This window comes from Ips typographus, linkage group LG3 (assembly GCF_016097725.1).
Source record: "Ips typographus isolate SLU linkage group LG3, UJ_Ityp_2.0, whole genome shotgun sequence".
Taxonomy (NCBI): domain Eukaryota; kingdom Metazoa; phylum Arthropoda; class Insecta; order Coleoptera; family Curculionidae; genus Ips; species Ips typographus.
Window position 1 is genome coordinate 15,033,266 of NC_138424.1, and position 24,763 is coordinate 15,058,028.

At 34.2% G+C, this 24,763-nt stretch overlaps 4 protein-coding genes and 1 long non-coding RNA gene across 5 annotated transcripts; all 5 read right to left on the reverse strand.

The window, feature by feature from the left end:
* Positions 1 to 1,950: 1,950 nt before the first annotated feature.
* On the reverse strand, positions 1,951 to 3,425 carry LOC145726607 (uncharacterized). Its single transcript, XM_081975771.1, has one exon. It carries the CDS (start codon positions 3,227 to 3,229, stop codon positions 2,171 to 2,173), a length of 1,059 nt encoding a protein of 352 aa, XP_081831897.1. The 5' UTR covers positions 3,230 to 3,425; the 3' UTR covers positions 1,951 to 2,170.
* A 2,847-nt stretch (positions 3,426 to 6,272) lies between these two features.
* On the reverse strand, positions 6,273 to 10,047 carry LOC145727155 (uncharacterized). Its single transcript, XM_081976633.1, has one exon. It carries the CDS (start codon positions 9,963 to 9,965, stop codon positions 8,745 to 8,747), a length of 1,221 nt encoding a protein of 406 aa, XP_081832759.1. The 5' UTR covers positions 9,966 to 10,047; the 3' UTR covers positions 6,273 to 8,744.
* Positions 10,048 to 14,433: 4,386 nt separating this feature from the next.
* On the reverse strand, positions 14,434 to 16,048 carry LOC145726081 (uncharacterized). The gene has a single exon (XM_081975022.1). It carries the CDS (start codon positions 15,848 to 15,850, stop codon positions 14,624 to 14,626), a length of 1,227 nt encoding a protein of 408 aa, XP_081831148.1. The 5' UTR covers positions 15,851 to 16,048; the 3' UTR covers positions 14,434 to 14,623.
* A 1,547-nt stretch (positions 16,049 to 17,595) lies between these two features.
* On the reverse strand, positions 17,596 to 20,561 carry LOC145727153 (uncharacterized). The gene has a single exon (XM_081976630.1). It carries the CDS (start codon positions 20,344 to 20,346, stop codon positions 19,108 to 19,110), a length of 1,239 nt encoding a protein of 412 aa, XP_081832756.1. The 5' UTR covers positions 20,347 to 20,561; the 3' UTR covers positions 17,596 to 19,107.
* A 111-nt stretch (positions 20,562 to 20,672) lies between these two features.
* LOC145727166 (uncharacterized) lies at positions 20,673 to 23,669 on the reverse strand. The gene is made up of 2 exons (XR_014177792.1): positions 22,125 to 23,669; positions 20,673 to 22,023 (listed from the first exon to the last, which is right to left on the reverse strand). It is a non-coding gene; the product is annotated as an uncharacterized LOC145727166 (long non-coding RNA).
* Between the last annotated feature and the right edge of the window lie 1,094 nt (positions 23,670 to 24,763).

The following is a 24,763-nucleotide window of genomic DNA, read 5'->3' on the forward strand; positions in this document are numbered from 1 at the left end:
TACAGGGTCGTCAAAAAAAAATCATAAAGTTGCCACTAAAAAAAATGAAAAATCTCCAGTTTTTTAAATAGAAACCTACATTTTTTATGACGGAATCATTTTGAGCATTAAAAATTACTGTAAGTTTCAATTTACTTGCCTATACCTAAATCCAACCCATTTCGTTTTATTTGAGAATAAACATTTTTTTATTAGGCTGCATGGTTGGGATTAGCTGGTACTCTAGTTAGCCATGCTTTTGACACACGGTGATATTGGAGAACTGCAAAGCATGTTATGTTGAGCGTTGCAACTGTCACTTTTTTGGAAAAACATCAAATATTTCGAAAACGGCTAGAGATAGGAATAGGGCATTGTACACAAAAGTTGGTTAGAAATTGCAATTTCTACATTTGTATTATTAAGGATTGGTTTTGTTTTAATAGCTTTTATCTTCACAGATCCCGTATTCTTAAAATTTTCAATTATTTGCTTGACAGCTTTTCGTGACGGCTTTGGTTTTTCTGGATAACGAGCGGCAAATACCTCACATGTTCTACTCACAACTTTATCACATTCTCCGTAAATAATAAACAGATTTAAGTAATCTTGGTTTGAATAACGTAACCGCGACGGCATATTTGCAGTTGTCAAAACACTCAAAACTAGTGTTATTAACATGCCCTGCAGGTCTCCAATATCACCGTGTGTCAAAAGCATGGCCAACTAGAGTACCAGCTAATTCCAACCATGCAGCCGAGCATGCAGCCTAATAAAAAAATGTTTATTCTCAAATAAAACGAAATGGGTTGGATTTAGGTATAGGCAAGTGAATTGAAACTTATAGTAATTTTTAATGCTCAAAATGACTCCGTCATAAAAAATGGGGGTTTCCATTTAAAAAACTTGAGATTTTTCATTTTTTTTAGTGACAAGTTTATGATTTTTTTTTGACGACCCTGTATACAAATGAGTCGTTACGCACCCTCAGTTTAATAAAACGATCCTTTATTTACAATAACCCAAAGTTTCCTTGCAAAATGAAATACGGTTTTAACATAGTACAAAAATATGTTGAGCGTTGCAACTGTCACTTTTTTGGAAAAACATCAAATATTTCGAAAACGGCTAGAGATAGGCATAGGGCATTCTATACAAAAGTTGGTCAGAATTTTGTGAGGAATCCAAATATGTAATAATATATAGGGTGTTCTATTTAAAATAAGAAAGTTGTGATCGACTTCCGGTATAAGCGGAAGTGCAACCATCTTGAAAATATTTTAGTTGGATTGGGCATGCCCACATCAGTATCCTACCAAATTTTCAAAACTCTCCTATTTATACTTTTTCCAATATCAATCGAGGTCTTTCGTCGTGGGACACCCTGTATGTATAGTGTAAAGTTGAAAGGACAGGACGGTACCTTGTGATACAGCTGCATATAAATGCTTGGAAAGACTTTCTTCGATGCAGACTTGGAATGTACAGTTATGTCTAAAGCACTCCTTTACTCTTTTTTTTAATTAAAAATTCAATATAAAGTGGGAGGTTAAAACTGAAAAAAAGCTTGTATATTAATCCAGCGTGTCATACTGAATCAAAAGCATTTTCCATGTCAAGTAACAGCATGACGGTGTTCATCTCCCGGTCACATGGTGGGTGGTGGTCAACATGGTCTGTATGCAAAACACATCCCAAAATCCTTAAATTTAAATGGCTATAAACAAGTATGAAACATCAAAGTAAATTTTTGTAGAAAAAGATTTTTCATACACTTTACATTTAAAAGACTTACTTAAATATTTAAAATATGTTTACTTAAATTACTTTTTCTTCTTCATGTCGGAGGTTGGCTACCATCATTGCTATTATTCTTACTTTGGAAACTGCGGCTTTGAATAGGTTAGGTGTATTTGGAAAACATTTGTCACAATATTTACAATCATACAGTTTTTCAGCGTTTTAGGTGCATTCTGTATGTAAATTCGAATATGGATTTTTCAATAAAAAGCACGCGCAAAACATGTTCAACAATCATTTAAAAGACTTTTCACTGGTGCGTCCTATGGACCCTTAAACTAGATCTGATCGTAAAGCATTTGTCCCAATATTTACATTTAAAAGGTTTTTCACCGGTGTGACTCCTAATATGAGTTTTTAAACTGACAGCTCGTGTAAAACATTTGTTTAATTATTTACATTTAAAAGGCTTTTCACCAGTGTGTGTCTTAATATGGGTGTTTAAATTATATCTAATCGTAAAACATTTGTCACAATATTTACATTTCCATGGTTTTTCACCCGTGTGAATCCTAATATGAGTTTTTAACTGAGTAGCTCGTATAAAACATCTGTCACAATATTTACATTTAAAAGGCTTTTCACCAGTGTGGGTTTTAATATGGTTGCTTAAATTACCTTTAGCTGAAAAACATTTGTCACAATATTTACATTTAAAGGGTTTTTCACCGGTGTGAATCCTAAGATGACTACTCAAGTTACATGAAACTGTAAAACATTTGTCACAGTATTTACATTTAAAAGGTTTTTCACCGGTGTGACTCTTAATATGAGTTTTTAAAGTGACAGCTTGTGTAAAACATTTGTCACAATATTTACATTTAAAAGGTTTTTCACCGGTGTGACTCCTAATATGAGTTTTTAAACTGACAGCTTGTGTAAAACATTTGTCACAATGTTTACATTTAAAAGGTTTTTCACCGGTGTGACTCCTAATATGAGTTTTTAAACTGCCAGCTTGTGTAAAACATTTGTCACAATATTTACATTTAAAGGGCTTTTCACCGGTGTGAATCCTAAGATGACTCCTCAAGTTACATGAAAATGTAAAACATTTGTCACAGTATTTACATTTAAAAGGTTTTTCACCGGTGTGACTCCTAATATGAGTTTTTAAATGAACAGCTTGTGTAAAACATTTGTCACAATATTTACATTTAAAAAGATTTTCATCTGTGTGAATCTTAATATGGGCATTTGAGTTACTACTTTTTGCAACACGTTTTTGGCGTGTGTCGCATTTATAGGGTTTTCGACTGTTATGTATCTTTATGTGCTTTATAAGAGAACTTTTATCTAAAAAAAACTTTCCGCACTCGTTACACCCATACTGTTGGTCGTCTAAGTTAGTTGTCTGACAACTGTTTTGGTGCTGCTCATATTGGTCCAAATTGTAGAATTCCAAAAAACATTGTTGACATTCGTATTCAGGTTCCGGTTCATCGTCCATATTATGTTCAATAACATGGATCACAATGGCAAGTTTAGTGTCAAGCTGTCGACGACACCTCTCGCAGAAATACTTGCATGTTGGTTGGTGTTGGTGGAATTTTACTTCGCGCAGATCATCAAAACACTCTTTACAAGTTAAACATTTGTAATAAGATTCCTTTCCTTTATGATCAACGACTTTTTCAGTGAGCAAATTGTTCCTAAAAAATAAAAATCTAGATTATTATGAATTCATAACAAGTCACAAAAACGCAATATTATTTTATTTCCTAACTGCTATAAATTCCAAATACCACAGTAAATTGAATAAGGATGTAAAAAAACTAATTTTTGTTGTCAACAAAATGTATATTTTTTAATGTATCCATAAAATTTTTTTTGTCATATTAATTATTGTGTAAATTGATTTACACAAATTAAAAGCCGCCTATGCATGTTCCCTTTACTTTCGGGTTTTTAGTTCACCTCGACAGCTCAATCACATTCATTCAACTGCGCACCCAAAAGTCGTGCACTAATATGGCGACTTCCGACCTTCGTCGGTCAATAGACAAATGGGGTTATTGTTACCTCCTAATATTTGTTCTTTTTACTCAATGGTTGCTACCCTTAGTTTTAACTTCCATAGGGCTGGAGAAGCTTCATTAAAATAAAACTGCCAATCTGAATACTTTCTCTCTCTTTTGAAGTCATTTCTATTTTTAACACTTCTTCCTTCTTCTTCTATTGCCGTATCTGATTAGAGACGTTGGCTATCATGATCACTATGCGAATCTTATTAGCTGCGCATCGAAACAGTATAGTAAATATTGCTCCAAAACGTTTTCGTTCTAACAATATCATGGCCTTCGTTGGTTATCAACTTTATCTTGAACTATGTTTTGGAAAATTATTACTTGCTATTTCTGATGACATCGCCAACCCAAGCAGCAGGCTATCATAACTTTTTGTTTAGTACTACTTACTTATTTCAATATGCTGAGGTAACGGGTGATCAATAATTGTTATGGACGTAGTTGGCTGTGGTTCTTTCATTCTAGCATGAACATAGGGCCGTTGATAAGTTCGTATATGGTTTGAAATGAAACCGGCCACCGCTCTCTGTACAAGAAAGCCAAGAAGGTGCATGCCAAAAATTCCAATATGGCCGAAATATGGGTTTGACAGTTTGCATTTGTTTGTATTGTGGAAATTGAGTTTTTGGATGATTAAATTAATTTTTAAGGTTTAAAGTCAAGACTTGGGATTACTTGCCAAAGTAACTTTTGTTTGCTATTATATATAATTGTTTATATGTTTGTTGTTCTAGTGAAAGTGTAGTTTGTGTTCATTTTATTGTGTTATCACTATTGTTATTGTTCCTTCATTGTTCTATAATTTGTTGTTGGTTTTTTAACTTAAATTCTATTGCCTCTACAATATGCCGTCCACTTGTTGTTTGCCAAATTGTAAAAGCAATTTGAAAGGCCCAAAAGTGTCAGTCTTTTACTTTCCAAAAGACCCTGCTCGAACCCAGCAGTGGTTGAAAGCTTTGAACTGGAATGATTTTACTCCAACACAATACTCAGTGGTAAGTACAATATGCTTTCTCATTCAGTAAACTTATTGCCTCTTACATACATAGGTATGTGAGTTACATTTTGAGGCCGCCTGCATTTTGAGAGCAACAAAGGTTTACTCTGAAGAAACAGGACAGCTTTTAGAAGTTTCATTGGCACATTTACATTTTAAAAGAAAGGTCTTGGTAATAATATAAAACCCATTTACCAGTTTTGCTTACCTAGATTCAAGGATTTCCAAATTTTCTTTGATTGAGCAGTTTTTACATTAGTTTGTTGTACTTTCCAAGACAAAGGGTTCTAACCAAACTTGCTTTGGCTGGACTTTATTGGATATAGAAAGCCATATCTATACATATCTGGATCAGGAATGAAGCGTTCTTTGATTTTTCACTCACAACTTCTAATCAACTACACGAAAAAATAAAAAAAAACATATTTTCTACTGCATCTCCATAGGTTTGTGTACAAAAAAAAAATCGCTAACGCCGCCATTAAAAGTGACATTCTAGGCTTTCTTGTACAGAGGGCGGAGAACCGGCGGATTGACAGCTGTCATATAATAATTGTTTGCAACGTTATCTAAGACATACGGTTTTAGTGACAATTGCCACCCATAGGCGACTTGACCATAACAATTATTGAACACCTGTTACTTTCGCCTATGTAAATTTAAAACCCAGAGTTCAAATTTGCTAACACAATCTACAATATTAACTGTCGTGATTCGTGGAAACATAGGCATTCACCATCTTTTGAAGTACTCCATTTTAGAAACCACAGTGGTTCTGGTAGATGGCGTGGCTGTGCAGTTGGTACTACAGTGACTTTATACAAAAACATGTTGTCTCACTTTTGATTGGTCGGGTTGATTTTAGCTCAAAGATGGCGGCGAACCGCTGATGAAAATAATTCGCGTTTAATTCAATCAATCAATTGTAGTTTGGTTGTGGAGAGACAAAGAGGGAAAGAGGTAAGAGAAACTTTATAATGTGTGACTATAGTTTAGTGCAAATATACTGAGGTACTTTTAAAATACATTAACAAACCGGCCAAGTTGTGGTAATTCCGCTAAAATAAGATTTTTAATAAAGGTTTTTTCCGGAGACCTTTTGAGAAGGAAAGATGGATCATTCGACTGAAACGGGATAACTGGCAACCAACAGATCATTCCCGCTTATGTGAGGTACAATTTTTTCATTTATGTTGTTATCAAAAGAATGTATCTAATGATTGTAATGTTTTAATTTTGATAGGTTTACTTTGCTCCAGAAATGGATCAGAGAGTAAAAGGGCCCAAAAATGTACAGCTGTACCAATAATTTTTTCTTTTGCAAAGCAAGAGGAAGAGAAAGGCTCCTTCCTGTCAAATCCCTAGTATTTGATGAAACATTATCCAAAACGTTGACAAAATAAACATAAATTTCGTACAGAATTGAAAAAGAAAACAAATTTACTGTAAAATAAAACTATACTAACTAGTAAACTTAAGATTCTATATTTGAAAATGATGAAGCAATAAACAAATGGTATCATATCTCAAGCTCATGTGTTCATGAGCTCCATAAACCGATTCTATAAAATCACTTAAAAATTAAAAAAACATTCTTTTAAAAATTATATAGCCACACCACAGGCCCCACATATCAATATCAATTATTTAACACATTAAAAAAATACCAAACCTACATTAATAATAGTTTAGCAAACCAGGTGTCCAAGAGCACCCTGGACATAGGAGATTAACATGGAAAAACGGTTTTGTTTTTTTTGCGCCTGTACGGTAGATTTGATTGAAAAATCGTATTAATGAAAGTTGTAGTACCTATCACGGACTAGTTTTCTGTATTTTTTTCAGATCTCTAACTTGAGCCCTTTCGTCGTAAACCATATCAGCAACAATGACCTGTTTATCCGTTGCTCGACAACCGCTTTTACAGTGCAGGCTAAAAGTTTAAATTTTCTCATTTTTGTTAAATAATAGAGAGATGAAGTGAGTAAGAACGTAAACGTGGCGGTTTTACGTGAACGTTAAGTATTACACGTTTGCGTAAATTTCTGCTTGATGTAAAACGACAGTTGAAGTAACGAGTGTGTTAGTTAAGTGAATAATATAAATCATGAAAGTCAAGAGTAAAAAAAGTAAACTAAGATGAATCGGCAATAAAGAAATTAGACTTACAGAACACTAAAAAATAATTTCAAAAGAACCCATTACTTCCATACCAACGAGTTAAAAGAACAAGTATCAGGAGGTAACAATAATACAAACCCGTTTGTGCATTAAGCAAGGGGCACGGAAGTCCACCATCTTTGATTGCGCATTCGCCCACTGCGCAGTTGAATTGACGCAGTCATTGAAAGTTTGGAGTAACCCGCAAAAATTTGTTGTTTGTATTTGTTGTAGTATAGTGTTAGTTTGTTTTGTTTGTTTGTGGTTCTTTAACAGTTGAGTTTTGCAAATTTAAATTAAGTTGTACAATGGACAAGATTAAATTTAGATCTGATAGTGCCAACCGGAAGTTGACGGCCGCCATATTACTCCCCCCCTCCCCCTTGTTTCTGTCACCCACTTTGTTTGCTATTGCTCCTTCCTGCTATGTTTACATTTTTTTTATTCATTTAATACTAAAATGTTACCAACACTAGAATAGATAGATTGCCGCGGATTGCCTATCTAAATGACAGTACTGACAGTCAAATCGCGCCGGGGGTTACGTTAACCGATCCCGTAGAAAGCCGCAAGCTTACGTAGGGATACGTGTAAACGCAAACGTGCAGAAATTTTAACTGCTCATGCGCATCTGTCAAACTTTACGTTTACGTAGACGTTTTCTTTCGCACTTCATCTGTCTAATGACGTCTCTGCAGTATGACAATGAGCCGTGATTTCCGTGAATAACAATTTTTTGTAAAGGATAAATTGGTAGGGGCTTTTCTCTTAGTGTTTTAATTTAAATATTAAGTATAGTCATATAGAATGTAGTATTAGTGCCTTTCGTTCTCCATAATCGGCGTTGTTACCCCCTTAAGCACCACCTTCTTAAATTCAGTTTCATCATAACATGGGCTTCACTGTTTAACCCTTTATAAAAAGATAGCTAGTGAACTAAGTTGCAATTTGAGCTCCTGAAGATGGGCATTTCTATGCCCGAAACTGGTTGAGAAGGACTTAATTGAAGGCTGAAATAAAAATATTGTGGTGACTACTGTGTGTCTGTTATTACTTCCCTTTGGTATTCATACAACTCTACTGAGAGAAAAGAGACTTCTACTTCTCTTTAAAACCATTTAATTAATTTTCGATTATTTAGTTAAAATCTTATTAATAAGTCGATTTTATTGAGGAACTACTGCAAATCACTTCCTAAAATCCTTATATTTAAAAAAACTTTTCATTCGTGTGATATGGGCGTATAAACTAGATCTGATGGTAAAATATTTTTCACAATATTAACATTTAAATTACTTTTCACCGGTGTGAATCCTAATATGAGATTTTAAATGACTAGCTCGTATAAAACATTTGTCACAATATTTACATTTAAAAGGTTTTTCACCGGTGTGAATCATAATATGGGTTTTTAAATTAACAGCTTGTGTAAAACATTTGTCACAATATTTACATTTAAAAGGTTTTTCAGCGGTGTGACTCCTAATATGAGTTTTTAAACTGACAGCTCGTGTAATACATTTGTTTAATTATTTACTTTTAAAAGGCTTTTCACCAGTGTGACTCCTAATATGTCTACTTAAATTATATTTCTTCATAAAACATTTGTCACAATATTTACATTTAAAAGGTTTTTCACCGGTGTGACACCTAATATGAGTTTTTAAATTAGCAGCTTATGTAAAACATTTGTCACAATATTTACATTTAAAAGGTTTTTCAGCGGTGTGACTCCTAATATGAGTTTTTAAACTGACAGCTCGTGTAATACATTTGTTTAATTATTTACTTTTAAAAGGCTTTTCACCAGTGTGACTCCTAATATGTCTACTTAAATTATATTTCTTCATAAAACATTTGTCACAATATTTACATTTAAAAGGTTTTTCACCGGTGTGACACCTAATATGAGTTTTTAAATTAGCAGCTTGTGTAAAACATTTGTCACAATATTTACATTTAAAAGGTTTTTCACCGGTGTGACACCTAATATGAGTTGTTAAATTAGCAGCTTGTGTAAAACATTTGTCACAATATTTACATTTAAAAAGTTTTTCGCCGGTGTGACTCCTAATATGAGTTTTTAAAATGACAGCTTCTGTAAAACATTTATCACAATATTTACATTTAAAGGGCTTTTCACCGGTGTGAAACCTAAGATGTCTATTCAAGTTACATGAAACTGTAAAACATTTGTCACAGTATTTGCATTTAAAAGGTTTTTCACCGGTGTGACACCTAATATGAGTTTTTAAATTAGGAGCTTGTGTAAAACATTTGTCACAATATTTACATTTAAAAGGTTTTTCACCGGTGTGACACCTTATATGAGTTTTTAAATTAGCAGCTAGTGTAAAACATTTGTCACAGTATATACATTTAAAAGGTTTTTCACCAGTGTGAATCTTAATATGGGCATTTGAGTTACTACTTTTTGCAACACGTTTTTGGCGTGTATCGCGTTTATAAGGTTTTCGACTGTTATGTATCTTTATGTGCTTTATAAGAGAACTTTTATCTAAAAAAAACTTTCCGCACTCGTTACAGCCATACTGTTGGTCGTCTAAGTTAAATGTCAAATGGTTGTTCAGGTTAGACTGTGAATGAAAACCTATGGTACAGTACTTGCAATAATATTTTGTTTTTTCAGGAATATTATTTGAATCAAGAATTTTAAGATGACCGTTAATTTCAGCAGTATGTTGATTTTGTTGTTCACTTTCACTGTGATGAATTGAACGTAAATTTGAATCTGTACTGTTCAAACTAGTTTGCGAAGCAACAGTTTCTCTAAGACAACTGTTTTGGTGCCGCTCATATTCGTCCAAATTGTAGAATTCCAAAAAACATTGTTGACATTCATATTCAGGTTCCGGTTCATCGTCCATATTATGCTCAATAACATGGATCACAATGGCAAGTTTAGTGTCAAGCTGTCGACGACACCTCTCGCAGAAATACTTGCATGTTGGTTGGTGTTGGTGGAATTTTACTTCGCGCATATCATCAAAACACTCTTTACAAGTTAAACATTTGTAATAAGATTCCTTTCCTTTATGATCAACGACTTTTTCAGTGAGCAAATTGTTCCTAAAAAAAATCTAGATTATTATGAATTCATAACAAGTCACAAAATATTATTTTATTTCCTAACTGCTATAAATTCCAAATACCACAGTAAATTGAATAAGGATGTAAAAAAACTAATTTTTGTTGTCTACAAAATGTATATTTTTTAATGTATCCATCAAATTTTTTTTGTCATATTAATTATTGTTAAATTGATTTACACAAATTAAAAGCCGCCTATGCATGTTCCCTTTACTTTCGGGTTTTTAGTTTACCTCGACAGCTCAATCACATTCATTCAACTGCGCACCCAAAAGTGGTGTACTAATATGGCGACTTCCGACCCTCGTCGCTCATCAATAGACAAATGGGGTTATTGTTACCTCCTAATATTTGTTCTTTTTACTCAATGGTTACTACCTTTAGTTTTAACTTCCATAGGGCTGGAGAAGCTTCATTAAAATAAAACTGCCAATCTGAATACTTTCTCTCTCTTTTGAAGTCATTTCTATTTTTAACACTTCTTCCTTCTTCTTCTATTGCCGTATCTGATTAGAGACGTTGGCTATCATGATCACTATGCGAATCTTATTAGCTGCGCATCGAAACAGTATAGTAAATGTTGCTCAAAACTCCACCTGGCTGTGGTTCTCTCGTTGTAGTATGAACATACGGCTGTTGATAAGTTCGTGTATGGTTTGAAATCAAACAAACCGGCGGATTGACAGCTGTCATGTAATAATTGTTTGCAACCTTATCTAAGACATACGGTTTTTGTGACAATTGCCATCCATAGGCGACCTGACCATAACAATTATTGAACACCCGTTACTTTCGCCCAATGAATAAAAAAAATGTAAACATAGCAGGAAGGAGCAATAGCAAACAAAGTGGGTGACAGAAACAAGGGGGACGGGGGGGAGTAATATGGCGGCCGTCAACTTCCGGTTGGCACTATCAGATCTAAATTTAATCTTGTCCATTGTACAACTTAATTTAAATTTGCAAAACTCAACTGTTAAAGAACCACAAACAAACAAAACAAACTAACACTATACTACAACAAATACAAACAACAAATTTTTGCGGGTTTGAAACTCTAAACTTTCAATGACTGCGTCAATTCAACTGCGCAGTAGGCGAATGCGCAATTAAAGATGGTGGACTTCCGTCCCCCTCGCTTAATGCACAAACGGGTTATAATTTGCGTTCAAATTTGCTAACACAATCTACAATAATAACTGTCGTAATTCGTGGAAACATAGGCATTCACCATCTTTTGAAGTATAGTTTACTCTATTTTAGAAACCACAGTGGTTCTGGTAGATGGCGTGGCTGTGCAGTTGATACTACAGTGACTTTATACAAAAACATGTTGTCTCACTTTTGATTGGTCGGGTTGATTTTAGATCAAAGATGGCGGCGAACCGCTGATAAAAATTTTAAATCCAATAATGATTAGCAACATACCGATAAATCAATCGCCTTGGGTTAAATACCTTGGCATAATACTTGACCAGATTCTTTTCTTTCATAAACACATAGACCACGTACTGAAGCGAGCTTTCATTTCAAAACAGATGTTATATCCATTGATCAAATCTTACTCATCTCTAAGCATTCAAATAGAAACTACTTCTATATACAACTACAATTCGTCCCATACTAACATATGGTGCTGCAGTATGGAATATAATATCAAACAAGCAGAGAAGAAGATTTCAAGTCTTTCAAAACTCCATTCTTAGAAGTGTTCCGTCAGCTCCACCAGGAACACGAATCGAACACTTACACAGACAAACTCATATTGACGTGATAGGACCCAAAAACCTCTCTAAGCATCTTTTTTTTTCTCTTTCCCGCAATCGTTGTCACCGTTTTCTTAACAAACTAATATTAATTTTTTTTTTCTCTAATGATACTACTACAGCCTACAGCTGCTATCACCCCAGGGACCCACCGCCGGACCTTAAAACCGGAATGGTGGAAAGGACTGGAGCCCGGAGGAGCCGTGGGGGACACAAGTCGAAATGTGTGTTTCTCTCGAATGGTTTTTTTTCTTAAATCTTGCCCACTTGTTTTTGGGTTCTCATACTTAAAATCGGGTTTTTGGGTCAATTTTTCCCGATTATGCTTACTGTCGCAAAGCTCATTCAAATCCAGCCTCAAAAAGAATTTCATCTCGCCTATGCCATTGGGCATTTTTAAAAACTTTAAAATCACGTATAAAGAATCTATCCAGGAGACGTAGAGACTGACCTCTGTTAAAAGTAAAAATCTTTTGACTATAAGATCAGTAGGTACCATAAGATCGGTAACTGTGAGAAATCACAGTTTTTATTGCGGCTACTTATGTATACGCCTTGCGGGCGTATTAGTGTAATTCGCCCACATTATATAGTGTATATAACTTAGTTTATATATGCTTGTAAATATTAGTCTTAAGGTTTAACATTGTACATACTGAAATCTGTAAATAAATGATGATGATGATGATGATGCTGATAAAAATAAATTCTATTTTGTTTTATTCGCCCTGAAAGTAAAAAACGGTGTCAATTCGCATTTAATTCAATCAATCAATTGTAGTTTGGTTGTGGAGCAACAGAGAGGGAAAAGAGGTAAGAGAAACTTTATAATGTGTGACTATAGGTTAGTGCAAATATACTGGTACTTTTAAAATACATTAACAAACCGGCCAAGCTGTGGTAATTCCGCCAAAATAAGATTTTTAATAAAGGTCTTTTCAGGAGACGTTTTGAGAAGGAAAGATGGATCATTCAACTGAAACGGGATAACTGGCAACCAACAGATCATTCCCGCTTATGTGAGGTACAATTTTTTCATTTATGTTGTTATCAAAAGAATGTATCTAATGATTGTAATGTTTTAATTTTGATAGGTTTACTTTGCTCCAGAAATGTGGGAGAAAAATGGATCAGAGAGTAAAAGGGCCCAAAAATGTACAGCTGTACCAATAATTTTTTCTTTTGCAAAGCAAGAGGAAGAGAGAGAGACATTTTACCTTATTCTTATGGGAAATTCCCGCGCAAAATTTTACCCCAAAGATGGCAGCCAAAGCCCAATTGTCGCCACTGTTGGTGACAATTGAGTACAGAGTCACTGTAGTTGGTACGGCCGTCGTTACAGTTTTGATGGTGACATTCAAATCGGTAGACTTTTGGGTTTACCGTTTTGCCTCTTACTGTACGCCAGTAAGTGTAGTTGAAAAATCAATTAAAAGTAGTTAAATGTCTGTAGTTTTCCTGTTTCAATAATTAAAGTAATTCAACTACCCATAGCTCCGGATAAAACGAATTACATATGGTAAATTTATGACCATCCGATGAATGAAAGCACGCTTTCATATAATAGAACGAAGAAAGTATACATAACATTTTCGTCATTATTTTGTTACAACTACGTGAAAAGTGTCGTGGGTAATATTACGCTAAATAATAGAGAGATGAAGTGAGTAAGAACGTAAACGTGGCGGTTTTACGTGAACGTTAAGTATTACACGTTTGCGTAAATTTCTGCTTGATGTAAAACGACAGTTGAAGTAACGAGTGTGTTAGTTAAGTGAGTTACCGCAAGAGCTAAACCTGCTAAACGCTGTTACGTAAAATAAATAAAATGTAAAAGTAAATAATATAAATCATGAAAGTCAAGAGTAAAAAAAGTAAACTAAGATGAATCGGCAATAAAGAAATTAGACTTACAGAACACTAAAAAATAATTTCAAAAGAACCCATTACTTCCATACTATAATGTTACCAACACTAGAATAGATAGATTGCGGCGGATTGCCTATCTAAATGACAGTACTGACAGTCAAATCGCGCCGGGGGTTACGTTAATCGTTCCCGTAGAAAGCTGCAAGCTTACGTATCCCTATAAACGCAAACGTGCAGAAATTTAAACTGCGCATGCGCATCTGTCAAACTTTACGTTTACGTAGACGTTTCCTTTCGCACTTCATCTCTCTAATGACGTCTCTGCAGTATGACAATGGGCCGTGATTTCCGTGAATAACAGAGTGAATAACAATGTTTTTGCTTTTCTCTTAGTGTTTTAATTTAAATTTTAAGTATAGTCAATTAGTATGTAGTATTAGTGCCTTTCTTTCTCCATAATCGGCGTTGTTACCCCCTTAAGCACCACCTTCTTAAATTCAGTTTCATCATAACATGGGCTTCACTGTTTAACCCTTTATAAAAAGATAGCTAGTGAACTAAGTTGCAACTTGAGCTCCTGAAGATGGGCATTTCTATGCCCGAAACTGGTTCAGAAGGACTTAATTGAAGGCTGAAATAAAAATATTGTGGTGACTACTGTGTGTCTGTTATTACTTCCCTTTGGTATTCATACAACTCTACTGAGAGAAAAAAAAACTTCTACTTCTCTGTAAAACCATTTAATTAATTTTCGATTATTTCGTTAAAATCTTATTAATAAGTCGATTTTATTGAGAAACTACTGCAAATCACTTCCTAAAATCCTTATATTTAAAAAAACTTTTCATCCGTGTGATATGGACGCATAAACTAGATCTGATGGTAAAATATTTTTCACCATATTTACATTTAAATTACTTTTCACCGGTGTGAATCCTAATATGAGATTTTAAATGAGTAGCTCGTATAAAACATTTGTCACAATATTTACATTTAAAAGGTTTTTCACCGGTGTGAATCATAATATGGGTTTTTAAATTAATAGCTTGTGTAAAACATTTGTCACAATATTTACATTTAAAAGGTTTTTCACCGGTGTGAATCATAATATGGGTTTTTAAATTAAAAGCTTGTGTAAAATATTTGTCACAATATTTACATTTAAAAGGTTTTTCACCGGTGTGACTCCTAATATGAGTTTTTAAACTGACAGCTTGTATAAAACATTTGTCACAATATTTACATTTAAAAGGTTTTTCACCGGTGTGAACCATAATATGGGTTTTTAAATTAATAGCTTGTGTAAAACATTTGTCACAATATTTACATTTAAAGAGCTTTTCACCGGTGTGAATCCTAAGATGACTATTCAAGTTACATGAAACTGTAAAACATTTGTCACAGTATTTACATTTAAAAGGTTTTTCACCGGTGTGACTCCTAATATGAGTTTTTAAACTGACAGCTTGTGGAAAACATTTGTCACAATATTTACATTTAAAGGCCTTTTCACCAGTGTGGGTTTTAATATGGTTGCTAAAAGCACCTTTAGTCGTAAAACATTTGTCACAATATTTACATTTAAAAGGTTTTTCACCGGTGTGAATCATAATATGGGTTTTTAAATTAACAGCTTGTGTAAAACATTTGTCACAGTATTTACATTTAAGACGGGTTTTTTCACTTTTTGCAATACATTTTAGCCGTGTGTCGCATTTATAGGGTTTTCGACGGTTATGTATCTCTAAGTGCTTTATAAGAAAACTTGTATCTAAAAAAAACTTTCCACACTCATGGCATCCATACTGTTGGCCGTCTGAGTTAGTTGTCAAATGGTTGTTGAGGTCAGAGTGTGAATTAAAACCTATATTACAGTACTTACAATAAAATTTCAACATTTCAAGAATATTGTCTGAATCAAGGATTTTAAGATGACCGTTAATATCAGCAGTATGTTGTTTTTGTTGTTCACATTCACTGTGATGTATTGAACGTAAATTTGAGTCTGAACTGTTCAAATTAATTTGCGAAGCAACAATTTCTCTGGAACAACTCTTTTGGTGATTCTCAGATTCGTTCACGTTGTATAATTCCAAAAAACATGGTTCACATTCGCATTCAGGTTCCGGTTCATCGTCCATGTTATGTTCAATTACATGGATCACAATGGCAAGTTTAGTGTCAAGTTGTCGACGACACCTCTCGCAGAAATACTTGCATGTTTCTTGGTGTTGGTGGAATTTTACTTCGCGAAGATCATCAAAACACTCTTTACAAGTTAAACATTTGTAATAAGATTCCTTTCCTTTATGGCCAACCACTTTTTCAGTGAGCAAACTGTTCCTAAAAAAAATCTAGATTATTATGAATTATCAACTCAAAAACACGCAATATTATTTTGTTTATTATCACTGCTACAAATTCCATATACTACAGTAAATTGAATAAGGATATAGAAAAGCTAATTTATGTTGTCTACAAAATATATATTTTTTAATGTATCCATGTTTACATGGATTGACATGAATTAAAAAAATCATTTTTTAAGTAAAAACCATTTTGTACAATCTAAAAAAAAAATATTTTATAACACAAACTAGATTAAAAACTAAGATATAATATTTTTTCACTTTTCAACATAGTCGCCATCAACTTTAAAGCAGTTCAGATTTTAGATTCCTTTATCATATAACCGACTAAACCATTTTCCAGTTCTGGTGGAGTTGGTGGAGTTCAGACTGGTTTCCAACTCAGAAACCGTAAATGTCAAGTTTCATTGGTTGAATGCTCACGTGACTATTATGTTTTCTGGTTTGTGGCCAATAGATGTACCTATTTCTCCGATTACTAGTTGGAAATTATGTCTGCGAACAGACCTCAAAACATAGAACAAGTAGGCCTATACAAATACTTGGGACACGAGATAAGTATTGGATCAAACACACCAAATAAAGCGTAGAATAGGTTTAACCTGGACAGCTTATGGAAAATTAAGAACAGCTTTCCGATCCAGTCTTCCAAGGTGTTTAAAAAAAAGAAGGTATTTAACCAATGCGTTCTCCCGGTTTTAACATACGGTTCAGAAACATTAATAATGATCAAGAACAACATTTAGAAAAAACAAGTCATGCAACGTAAGAAAGGGAACCAGAACAAAGAAACCGATGGTCGATGGATAAAAAAAATATTAGAATGGAGACCAAAAGTGGAAAAATACAGAAAAAGAGGACGCCCACCAGCGCGATGGGTGACGACATAGGGAAACTCGCTGGAAACTGGATGCTGATGGGCCAGTATGGGAGATGCTTTTGTAACAGTGATGATGATGATGTGTGCAGTAATCGATTTCATTGTGTGATCCTAGAAGATTAGATGAAAAAGAAACTCTTCTCAAAAATGAAGAAATTACCGTTTTTACTGAAGAAAACGTGAACACTTGTTATTTACAAACTGCTACAGCTACAATTAGAAATTGTGACTCTAGTGAAGCAAAATTAAGATTAATTTACGACGATGGTAATCAAACAACTTTTATTAAAGATTATGTAGCTAGAGAAATTAATTTAAAAGTAATATACCATCACAGAATCTCTATAAAGACGTTTGGAACTACCACTGCTTCCCCAGCAAGAGATTAGCGGATAGTCTCTGACGAAGTAACAGAAATCTGCAGTGGAAGTGCCAGAAATATGTTTTGATTCAATTAAACCACCGGCAATTCGTGTTCCAGTGATTACGGACTTGTGAGAGTACAGAACTCTAACATAGCCGATATGGATTTTAAAAATCGCGACTCAGTAAATGAGCCAGCGAACCATAACAATTGGAACAAAAATCAAAATTGACAGTGAGAGCAAAAATCTGAAGGTGAAATATTGCAACAATAGAAGTGTAGTGAAAATCCGTCATGTGGATGATGTGGGCTCGGATCATTTCCTCACATCAATCCCACCTTCTTGTGGCGGAAATAGTGGTGAAGCTAAAGAGGCTGCAAGTTTCATAAAAAACCTATTGACACCAACCTATTACGAAGCAACAATGTGAGAATGGAAGTACACCAAGCAGTGAATAAAAACTTAATCAAATTAGTGAGTACGACAACCCAGAGTTAACCATGTGGCAGAATCTTAAAATGGCCATTATGGAACCCTGCAGAAAGCACCTAAAACCTGAAAAACAAAAAAGATCAAAAGGCTTAGATGAAATATTGATGCTTATGGAGGAGAGAGAAAACCTGAAAATACAGACAGACGGAAATATAAAGAAGTACAGAAGGACATCAAATACAGATGCCGCCAAACTAAGGAGGAGAAGCTAAAGAAGAAATGCATCGAGATAGAAAATCTACAGAGCCCTATCTACCTACCCCTACTGTGTATAAAAAGATTAAAAAGTTTACTGGAACTGATCGGAAGCAAAAATCATACATCCTGGTGAACGCAGGAGGAAATCTTGTGTTGGATATTAAAGATCAAATGACCCTATGATAATCCTGGACTTCTACGGGGCCTAGAAATCTTGGAAAAATAATAGATTTAGAGTTGGGAACAAAAGATTTTGTCATGTAGTGTTTGGGGATGTCTGATGTATACTATATGTATAGTGTAAAGTTGAAAGGACAGGACGGTACCTTGTGATACAGCTGCATATAAATGCTTGGAAAGACTTTCTTCGATGCAGACTTGGAATGTACAGTTATGTCTAAAGCACTCCTTTACTCTTTTTTTTAATTAAAAATTCAATATAAAGTGGGAGGTTAAAACTGAAAAAAAGCTTGTATATTAATCCAGCGTGTCATACTGAATCAAAAGCATTTTCCATGTCAAGTAACAGCATGACGGTGTTCATCTCCCGGTCACATGGTGGGTGGTGGTCAACATGGTCTGTATGCAAAACACATCCCAAAATCCTTAAATTTAAATGGCTATCCACAAGTATGAAACATCAAAGTAAATTTTTGTAGAAAAAGATTTTTCATACACTTTACATTTAAAAGACTTACTTAAATATTTAAAATATGTTTACTTAAATTACTTTTTCTTCTTCATGTCGGAGGTTGGCTACCATCATTGCTATTATTCTTACTTTGGAAACTGCGGCTTTGAATAGGTTAGGTGTATTTGGAAAACATTTGTCACAATATTTACAATCATACAGTTTTTCAGCGTTTTAGGTGCATTCTGTATGTAAATTCGAATATGGATTTTTCAATAAAAAGCACGCGCAAAACATGTTCAACAATCATTTAAAAGACTTTTCACTGGTGCGTCCTATGGACCCTTAAACTAGATCTGATCGTAAAGCATTTGTCCCAATATTTACATTTAAAAGGTTTTTCACCGGTGTGACTCCTAATATGAGTTTTTAAACTGACAGCTCGTGTAAAACATTTGTTTAATTATTTACATTTAAAAGGCTTTTCACCAGTGTGTGTCTTAATATGGGTGTTTAAATTATATCTAATCGTAAAACATTTGTCACAATATTTACATTTCCATGGTTTTTCACCCGTGTGAATCCTAATATGAGTTTTTAACTGAGTAGCTCGTATAAAACATCTGTCACAATATTTACATTTAAAAGGCTTTTCACCAGTGTGGGTTTTAATATGGTTGCTTAAATTACCTTTAGCTGAAAAACATTTGTCACAATATTTACATTTAAAGGGTTTTTCACCGGTGTGAATCCTAAGATGACTACTCAAGTTACATGAAACTGTAAAACATTTGTCACAGTATTTACATTTAAAAGGTTTTTCACCGGTGTGACTCTTAATATGACTTTTTAAAGTCACAGCTTGTGTAAAACATTTGTCACAATATTTACATTTAAAAGGTTTTTCACCGGTGTGACTCCTAATATGAGTTTTTAAACTGCCAGCTTGTGTAAAACATTTGTCACAATATTTACATTTAAAGGGCTTTTCACCGGTGTGAATCCTAAGATGACTCCTCAAGTTACATGAAAATGTAAAACATTTGTCACAGTATTTACATTTAAAAGGTTTTTCACCGGTGTGACTCCTAATATGAGTTTTTAAACTAACAGCTTGTGTAAAACATTTGTCACAATATTTACATTTAAAAGGTTTTTCACCGGTGTGACTCCTAATATGAGTTTTTAAACTGCCAGCTTGTGTAAAACATTTGTCACAATATTTACATTTAAAGGGCTTTTCATCGGTGTGAATCCTAAGATGACTCCTCAAGTGACATGAAAATGTAAAACATTTGTCACAGTATTTACATTTAAAAGGTTTTTCACCGGTGTGACTCCTAATATGAGTTTTTAAATGAACAGCTTGTGTAAAACATTTGTCACAATATTTACATTTAAAAAGATTTTCATCCGTGTGAATCTTAATATGGGCATTTGAGTTACTACTTTTTGCTCGACTTTTTGCAACACGTTTTTGGCGTGTGTCGCATTTATAGGGTTTTCGACTGTTATGTATCTTTATGTGCTTTATAAGAGAACTTTTATCTAAAAAAAACTTTCCGCACTCGTTACACCCATACTGTTGGTCGTCTAAGTTAGTTGTCTGACAACTGTTTTGGTGCTGCTCATATTGGTCCAAATTGTAGAATTCCAAAAAACATTGTTGACATTCGTATTCAGGTTCCGGTTCATCGTCCATATTATGTTCAATAACATGGATCACAATGGCAAGTTTAGTGTCAAGCTGTCGACGACACCTCTCGCAGAAATACTTGCATGTTGGTTGGTGTTGGTGGAATTTTACTTCGCGCAGATCATCAAAACACTCTTTACAAGTTAAACATTTGTAATAAGATTCCTTTCCTTTATGATCAACGACTTTTTCAGTGAGCAAATTGTTCCTAAAAAAAAATCTAGATTATTATGAATTCATAACAAGTCACAAAAACGCAATATTATTTTATTTCCTAACTGCTATAAATTCCAAATACCACAGTAAATTGAATAAGGATGTAAAAAAACTAATTTTTGTTGTCAACAAAATGTATATTGTTTAATGTATCCATAAAAATTTTTTTGTCATATTAATTATTGTGTAAATTGATTTACACAAATTAAAAGCCGCCTATGCATGTTCCCTTTACTTTCGGGTTTTTAGTTCACCTCGACAGCTCAATCACATTCATTCAACTGCGCACCCAAAAGTCGTGCACTAATATGGCGACTTCCGACCTTCGTCGGTCAATAGACAAATGGGGTTATTGTTACCTCCTAATATTTGTTCTTTTTACTCAATGGTTGCTACCCTTAGTTTTAACTTCCATAGGGCTGGAGAAGCTTCATTAAAATAAAACTGCCAATCTGAATACTTTCTCTCTCTTTTGAAGTCATTTCTATTTTTAACACTTCTTCCTTCTTCTTCTATTGCCGTATCTGATTAGAGACGTTGGCATCATGATCACTATGCGAATCTTATTAGCTGCGCATCGAAACAGTATAGTAAATATTGCTCCAAAACGTTTTCGTTCCAACAACATCATGGCCTTCGTTGGTTATCAACTTTATCTTGAACTATGTTTTGGAAAATTATTACTTGCTATTTCTGATGACATCGCCAACCCAAGCAGCAGGCTATCATAACTTTTTGTTTAGTACTACTTACTTATTTCAATATGCTGAGGTAACGGGTGATCAATAATTGTTATGGACGTAGTTGGCTGTGGTTCTTTCATTCTAGCATGAACATAGGGCCGTTGATAAGTTCGTATATGGTTTGAAATGAAACCGGCCACCGCTCTCTGTACAAGAAAGCCAAGAAGGTGCATGCCAAAAATTCCAATATGGCCGAAATATGGGTTTGACAGTTTGCATTTGTTTGTATTGTGGAAATTGAGTTTTTGGATGATTAAATTAATTTTTAAGGTTTAAAGTCAAGACTTGGGATTACTTGCCAAAGTAATTTTTGTTTGCTATTATATATAGTTGTTTATATGTTTGTTGTTCTAGTGAAAGTGTAGTTTGTGTTCATTTTATTGTGTTATCACTATTGTTATTGTTCCTTCATTGTTCTATAATTTGTTGTTGGTTTTTTAACTTAAATTCTATTGCCTCTACAATATGCCGTCCACTTGTTGTTTGCCAAATTGTAAAAGCAATTTGAAAGGCCCAAAAGTGTCAGTCTTTTACTTTCCAAAAGACCCTGCTCGAACCCAACAGTGGTTGAAAGCTTTGAACTGGAATGATTTTACTCCAACACAATACTCAGTGGTAAGTACAATATGCTTTCTCATTCAGTAAACTTATTGCCTCTTACATACATAGGTATGTGAGTTACATTTTGAGGCCGCCTGCATTTTGAGAGCAACAAAGGTTTACTCTGAAGAAACAGGACAGCTTTTAGAAGTTTCATTGGCACATTTACATTTTAAAAGAAAAGTCTTGGTAATAATATAAAACCCATTTACCAGTTTTGCTTACCTAGATTCAAGGATTTCCAAATTTTCTTTGATTGAGCAGTTTTTACATTAGTTTGTTGTACTTTCCAAGACAAAGGGTTCTAACCAAACTTGCTTTGGCTGGACTTTATTGGATATAAAAAGCCATATCTATACATATCTGGATCAGGAATGAAGCGTTCTTTGATTTTTCACTCACAACTTCTAATCAACTACACGAAAAAATAAAAAAAAACATATTTTCTACTGCATCTCCATAGGTTTGTGTACAAAAAAAAAATCGCTAACGCCGCCATTAAAAGTGACATTCTAGGCTTTCTTGTACAGAGGGCGGTGAACCGGCGGATTGACAGCTGTCATATAATAATTGTTTGCAACGTTATCTAAGACATACGGTTTTAGTGACAATTGCCACCCATAGGCGACCTGACCATAACAATTATTGAACACCTGTTACTTTCGCCTATGTAAATTTAAAACCCAGAGTTCAAATTTGCTAACACAATCTACAATATTAACTGTCGTGATTCGTGGAAACATAGGCATTCACCATCTTTTGAAGTACTCCATTTTAGAAACCACAGTGGTTCTGGTAGATGGCGTGGCTGTGCAGTTGGTACTACAGTGACTTTATACAAAAACATGTTGTCTCACTTTTGATTGGTCGGGTTGATTTTAGCTCAAAGATGGCGGCGAACCGCTGATGAAAATAATTCGCGTTTTATTCGCCCTGAAGGTAAAAAACGGTGTCAATTCGCGTTTAATTCAATCAATCAATTGTAGTTTGGTTGTGGAGAGACAAAGAGGGAAAGAGGTAAGAGAAACTTTATAATGTGTGACTATAGTTTAGTGCAAATATACTGAGGTACTTTTAAAATACATTAACAAACCGGCCAAGTTGTGGTAATTCCGCTAAAATAAGATTTTTAATAAAGGTTTTTTCCGGAGACCTTTTGAGAAGTAAAGATGGATCATTCGACTGAAACGGGATAACTGGCAACCAACAGATCATTCCCGCTTATGTGAGGTACAATTTTTTCATTTATGTTGTTATCAAAAGAATGTATCTAATGATTGTAATGTTTTAATTTTGATAGGTTTACTTTGCTCCAGAAATGTGGGAGAAAAATGGATCAGAGAGTAAAAGGGCCCAAAAATGTACAGCTGTACCAATAATTTTTTCTTTTGCAAAGCAAGAGGAAGAGAAAGGCTCCTTCCTGTCAAATCCCTAGTATTTGATGAAACATTATCCAAAACGTTGACAAAATAAACATAAATTTCGTACAGAATTGAAAAAGAAAACAAATTTACTGTAAAATAAAACTATACTAACTAGTAAACTTAAGATTCTATATTTGAAAATGATGAAGCAATAAACAAATGGTATCATATCTCAAGCTCATGTGTTCATGAGCTCCATAAACCGATTCTATAAAATCACTTAAAAATTAAAAAAACATTCTTTTAAAAATTATATAGCCACACCACAGGCCCCACATATCAATATCAATTATTTAACACATTAAAAAAATACCAAACCTACATTAATAATAGTTTAGCAAACCAGGTGTCCAAGAGCACCCTGGACATAGGAGATTAACATGGAAAAACGGTTTTGTTTTTTTTGCGCCTGTACGGTAGATTTGATTGAAAAATCGTATTAATGAAAGTTGTAGTACCTATCACGGACTAGTTTTCTGTATTTTTTTCAGATCTCTAACTTGAGCCCTTTCGTCGTAAACCATATCAGCAACAATGACCTGTTTATCCGTTGCTCGACAACCAGTGCAGGCTAAAAGCTTAAATTTTCTCATTTTTGTTCGTGTTTTACGACGAAAGGGCTCAAGTTAGAGATCTGAAAGAAATACAGAAAACTGGTCCGTGATAGGTACTACAATTTTTATTAATAATAATAATAATCTTTCCTTTATTTCATATTGGTTATTTACAAAATAAATAACAAAATGAAACAGCGTCAGAAGAAACACAGACACTGTTGTGCTTTGGCTTATTAGTTAGTTAACTTTGTTTTCTCGGCTCGTGAGAGAGATTAGTGGACGTATCGTATCGCGCGACCTTTAAGAAAACTCTTACCTTTGGTTAAATCTGGTCCAATTCGTGGAGGCTACCCTGATGCTGATGATTACGTGGTGATGTGGATTAATATCAGTCACTCACGGCGATGGTGCGTTATAACGAATTTGCGGTAAACCAAGCGAATAATGGTGTGATCGAACACGCGAACCGACCACGATAGGTCCGGTCAGAACCTTCGGAAAGGTGACATTCCTTAAAGGTATTTTTTATTGTCGATCCGAGGCACGATCGAGCAAACAAAGTGAGACTTTCGAAAAACGGTAAATTGACAAAATATTACTGATAAATATTGCGATAAAAAGGATTGTTAATTAGCACTGACAACATTATGATTGGATGAATGATACAGCTAAAAACAACAACTTGGACGAACACACAAAGTGGACGGACCAGACACAAATAACCTAAAAGTTTCAACATACAATTTGGTAATTACAGTCAAACATACTACATTTTCACTATCTACCTTACAATTAATGTTTACAAACTGATAATATTTCCGTTTTGAGCGATACCTATGTTACAAAAATGCAAAACAAAACTACATATTCAAATAATCATCCA

Excerpts from the sequence above, each read along its gene's own strand:
- LOC145726607 (XM_081975771.1), bottom strand. The coding sequence starts at position 3,229 with ATGGACGATGAACCGGAACCTGAATACGAATGTCAACAATGTTTTTTG.
- LOC145727155 (XM_081976633.1), bottom strand. The coding sequence starts at position 9,965 with ATGCGCGAAGTAAAATTCCACCAACACCAACCAACATGCAAGTATTTC.
- LOC145726081 (XM_081975022.1), bottom strand. The coding sequence starts at position 15,850 with ATGGACGATGAACCGGAACCTGAATGCGAATGTGAACCATGTTTTTTG.
- LOC145727153 (XM_081976630.1), bottom strand. The coding sequence starts at position 20,346 with ATGGACGATGAACCGGAACCTGAATACGAATGTCAACAATGTTTTTTG.